We start from the raw sequence: 4,908 nt of genomic DNA, 5'->3' as shown, positions 1-4,908 counted from the left end.
AAATTTAAATTATGAATTTCTAACGTCTTTTCCCCAACCTAAACAACACATAAAAACATTGGGGAAACAAAAAGCCCATATACTAAAATTCTTCGGAGCACATCCTCTATCACAAAAAGTGTACCAGTCCATATGCCACTTGCTATGATTGGTCAGAAAAATTATTTAATTATTAAATTTTTAACTTAATACATTTTTCCAACCAATCAGAAGTGACACTTTTTCGATGTGTTCCCAAAGTTCTCCATGAACAATCAAAGAATATGATATGACTAAGGTAAAAGCTATCACTTTTATAAAAGCCAATTGACAGTAATGTTACCAAGCCATATGAACAATGGGAACTGAACCAAAGCAATAAAGAGCAAGAGATAGTGGTGTTTGCTAGAATCAGAACTCCTAACCTCTGCAAAAAGGACCCTCTTCATTGTTTTCACCAAGAATACTCCCATGCATAAGCAGGTCCATGGCATCAAAAAGTAGTAGGCGTAACCCGATATTATTTTTCCGAAAACAGCCAAACATATACCAGTGAATGTATACCCTGCATATGCTATAATGTCCAGAAGGGGTCCTTCCCCACAGCCCAATGAAAGCAATGTCACCTTAAGCAGTGAAGCTTGCATAAACCAACCAAGTAATCCCTTGACGAATAACAAACTCAAAGCTTCGGGACTAAACCTGGACATAAATACAGCGTCATCAAGAAACTTCGAATAACTATGGAGGGAAATGGACAGAAAAAAATGAGTCACATAAACTAAACTTAATTCTCATTGTAACTTGTATAAACTCAGGGTGTAAATTTCAAAATAACCTTCTTGAAAATACAATTAGCAATCCTAGAAACAACCTCTCCGCTAGCAAGGGTAAGAAAGTCAATACTTCTCTGGCTTACAATATAGTTCTTACATCCATTTTTTATGTAGAGTCACCACCAAAATATAAAAATACTGGAGCCAAACTAAAATCCGGAAAAGGCTCCCAAGTACAGCAAGAAGAAAGTGTTTTTCAATGGTTTACCTATAGTTTTTATTGGTCCTCTTGTACCTTTAACTATTTGGTTACCCTCCACCTAATATACTCTTCTTAGTAGTACTTCTATGGTCTTCTCCTTAAATGGTCAAACCACTTAAGGCAAGATCTAAAATAGGTGCGACCCCTACAATCTCTCTTATGCATTCATTCTTAATCGGTTAATAATAATCATATCATGTATGTTCACTCATCTGCAATTTTCACATCTAAGCTAGTGTCCGTGTGCTTCTTGCTGAACTCAAATTCTATTTTATTTCTATTTAAACATGAGCCATGAGCTTCCAAAACTTTTCTCTGCAGTTCTGCTTTCAATATGTTTCCTCTCGGCTCTCCCACTAAGATTATATATCTGCAAAAAACATGCATTGTGGTATGATCTTGGATATCCGAAGACAAGGCTGGCTCAATGACTAAACCTATTAAAAAAGGGCAGTCTAGTGCACGAGATTAGTAATTATACGCCATCAGAGAAAAAGCTCACATGTGCAAAAGAAAAAAGAAAGGGGCAGAAACTACAGTCAATCATAACATAGCCTGGCAATGCCAATATTCCTTGGAACAATGTTCCACACTTTTAACAAAGAATTATCTGTTTTTATAGCACTAGGTAGGTGGTGATTTGTATTACCCTCATCACACAAATCTTTTTCACACAATGATCTTCATTACAGAGCAATTAAAAATCACAGCACAGAATTGAGTAGTTAGATGGACGAAAACGGATTTATCTATTCCTTTAACTTCATCATATAGTTGACAACATTATTACTGTCATATATGTGCTGAGCTTTAACACTGCTGACATAGAGCGGAACTTTCGGGAAAATCCCTATTATGCACACTTCAAATAAAACTTGCATTATAATAAAGCAAGATAATTTACAATTCACAACGAACAGTATAGAGATATAGACAAGGTCAAGCACTAACAGGGTGTAATAAAGTAATGTTGCTACCTTTACCTTTGAGAAAAATAAGTAGAACACATGTCAGTAGACTCATGCTATGCTATGGGATTAAGTTAGAGAAACAGGAAGAGTATTTACTTTCCACGAAGACCCAAGGAGAGACCGGCAAGAATAATGTAGGTGCCAAATGCCATTAGTGGAATGTACAGATCTGGTGCATTTATGTCATAAATTGGTGGTTTATATGAGAGTCTACCCCCCACAGGCTCAGTAATTCTAGTCCAGTGACCCTGAACCAGAAAAGATAAAAAAAATATAAAGCCGGGAAGAAGATAAAATAACATGATCAAATGAAAATACGAGTATCGCAGAAAAGAATGACATTACTGCTTACCCGGTGCAGGAATGGGAACAAAACCACCTTCAATTTGTTCTTAACATAATGGTCGTTCACTTGAAAGTAGTATTGGGGATCAGAGAAATACCGACTTATCTGTAATTCAATTGGAAATATTAACTTAAATTGAAAACACTGGAAGCAAACTTAAGGCCACTAAGCTAGTTAGTATCATTTTTTACCTGCATTGGTTTATCCCTCCAAAACCAGTAAAGCATAAATTCACTGATAAATAATCATTGTTGACAGATTTTAAAAGTAAATCACAGAATTTAAAATTTTCTTCAAAAATTTAAATGACAACTTGATTTCACAATGCAGATACTAAAGTGATAACTTATGCACGACAATCATTTCCGAAAATCAATACATAAGTATTGCCGAGGTGATACACCAACTGCTTACAAAAACAATACTAGAATGGTACTTACATTGCTTTGAACATACTCAGAGCTAGATCCTAATATTTTTCCTCCATAAGCACCCAATCCACCTCGTATGAGTCCCGAACCAGCAACATTAAACGCATTTCCGAAAGGATTAGGTTGTGATGGTATCGAATTAGGTGGTACTCCGGGTCGTGATCCAACATCATTATACATTCTTACTATCATCACAAACAAATATTCAATCAGAAAGAGAAAAACAAGTAAATTTAAACTATTTTTTTGTTTTAACACTTAGTATGGGAATGTTACTATGTGTCTCAAATTATTCTGGAAACTTATCCCATAAATAGTGTCACTTCATGTGCCATAGTTGATGATTGGTTGAAAAAATGTATTTAAGTTAAAAATTTAATAATTAATTATTTCTATGACCAATCACAAAACAACAGTACATCGAGTTGTACATTTTCTGGGACAGAAGATGTTCACCCGTGTAAATGTACCCTCCCCAGAGACCACGAGGAGTCTCGGGCACAAGGTCGCCCTTTATATCTTTATCATAACACTCAAATCTAAGGCACTACACAAGTATTTGGTCTAGTAGTGTAAAGCATCATTAGATCTTAGACACGACAAAATGTCAAAAGTTCGATTCACGTAAACGATACATGTTGTAAGGTGCAATCACACAACCCGAAAATGATTAGTTACTTACCACAGGATGAGATATCCTTAGTTATACAAACAAAACTATTGACTACTTGGTCACTACGCGGTTTCAGTTTCAGAGACTACTATCAAAACTTTAAGACTCGCGGACACAGATTTAAAATCTTCTTAAACAATAACTCAACTCTTAACCTTAATAATAAGGTGCCGAAATATTAACATGAATAAGATAAGAATATAAAGCAAAGCAAAGAAACGTTTTTTGACATGAAAAATATAGTGTGATGAAATGAAAGCGGAGATGGATTTTAAGAGAGAGAAATTGATTGATTAAGTGAAACGCAAACAAAATGGAAGGAATTGAAGCATTGAAAAATGAAAAGGAAAAAGTGAGATTGAAAAAATGAACCTTTTGGGATAAAGATTGAGAAGAGAAATGAAATGTGGGTGAGATCTGAAATTGAACTCAGAGATGAAGGAACCTTTGGAATTTAATTTTTCTTCTCTTACATTCCATTTTCTAGTAGAGAAAAAAGATAACAGTGTAAGAGTTTTTTACAGTGTTATTACATCTTTTATCATTTATTTTTAATCATCATTTATTCTTCAAAACAAAATAATAATTTAAATGAATGATAGATATACACTAATGGTGTATAAATCTTTAGATGTCAATACATAGATTTTATTATTATTAGAAAGAGAGGGATTTTCGGTGATAATCTCATATTTAGTAATAATATTTAAGTATTATTAATATACAAATTTATATATAATTATTATTTTATTTAACATTCATTTATATTATTTTTAGAAAATTAATGATAAAAGATACGTAATATTCTCATATATGTACACATTTTTTGCCTCATACTTCAATGCCTCTAAGGATAGGAAATAAGATTTATACATATTTTAATAATTTAGTGATAAATTGAAAAGCTCCCTTTCAAATCAAAATGAAGGCAGGCAAAATCATTCATATTTTTTTCCTCTTGTTTAATTAAACAGGAAAATATGTATGTACCAATAATATAATAGATTTTATTATTATTATTATATTATTCATGATTTATAATAAATGAATAGTAGATGATACATTAATTATATAAAAAAACCCGTGCACTTGCACGGATCGCTTCTTTGTTTATGCATAATGCAAATATAATATACATATATTTTATAATATCAATAAATCATGTATTGAAACATTATATTTCCCATTCATATAAGTGCAATATTAACATTGATTTTTTAGTGTATATGTAGAATATTAACAATTATAAATGCGTTTGTATAAGCATTTATTTGTTGAAAGTGTGATTATAGAAAATATCTGATTCTTAAATAACCCAATAAATAAAATTCAAATTGTATTGGATAATATCTCATCTCTATATTCTCTATATAAAATTATAAATATAAGGAGTTATTTTTGCATCATATTTTTTGTAATTACGTTTATAAATATCATATAAAGTCATAAGGATTTTTTAGCATATCTCTT

At 32.1% G+C, this 4,908-nt stretch overlaps 1 protein-coding gene across 2 annotated transcripts; it reads right to left on the bottom strand.

Moving 5' to 3' along the window:
• Positions 1-221: 221 nt before the first annotated feature.
• Positions 222-3,902, bottom strand: LOC109339781 (protein YIF1B-A-like). 2 transcript variants are annotated; one of them, XM_019577298.1, is made up of 5 exons: positions 3,816-3,902; positions 2,775-2,952; positions 2,341-2,439; positions 2,085-2,236; positions 222-681 (listed from the first exon to the last, which is right to left on the bottom strand). In XM_019577298.1, the coding sequence occupies exons 2-5, from the start codon at positions 2,943-2,945 to the stop codon at positions 294-296; spliced, it is 810 nt and encodes a 269-aa protein (XP_019432843.1). In that variant the 5' UTR covers positions 2,946-2,952; positions 3,816-3,902; the 3' UTR covers positions 222-293. The 2 variants fall into 2 exon arrangements, with proteins under 2 accessions (XP_019432843.1, XP_019432844.1); XM_019577299.1 differs by having other exon boundaries at positions 3,828-3,895.
• Between the last annotated feature and the right edge of the window lie 1,006 nt (positions 3,903-4,908).

The sequence above is a fragment of the Lupinus angustifolius genome, unplaced genomic scaffold (genome assembly GCF_001865875.1).
Source record: "Lupinus angustifolius cultivar Tanjil unplaced genomic scaffold, LupAngTanjil_v1.0 Scaffold_107_2, whole genome shotgun sequence".
In the NCBI taxonomy this organism is placed as follows: Eukaryota; Viridiplantae; Streptophyta; class Magnoliopsida; order Fabales; family Fabaceae; genus Lupinus; species Lupinus angustifolius.
This window is presented reverse-complemented; position numbering and strand designations above follow the sequence as displayed.

What these genes read in the sequence shown, in the direction of transcription:
- LOC109339781 (XM_019577298.1), bottom strand. Translation starts at nt 2,945, where the DNA reads ATGTATAATGATGTTGGATCACGACCCGGAGTACCACCTAATTCGATA. An exon ending in TGTTCCCATTCCTGCACCGG is followed by an intron (nt 2,237 to 2,340) that starts GTAAGCAGTAAT and finishes TTTCTGGTTCAG; the next exon opens with GGTCACTGGACTAGAATTAC. An exon ending in TCCTTGGGTCTTCGTGGAAA is followed by an intron (nt 682 to 2,084) that starts GTAAATACTCTT and finishes ATTTATGTCCAG; the next exon opens with GTTTAGTCCCGAAGCTTTGA.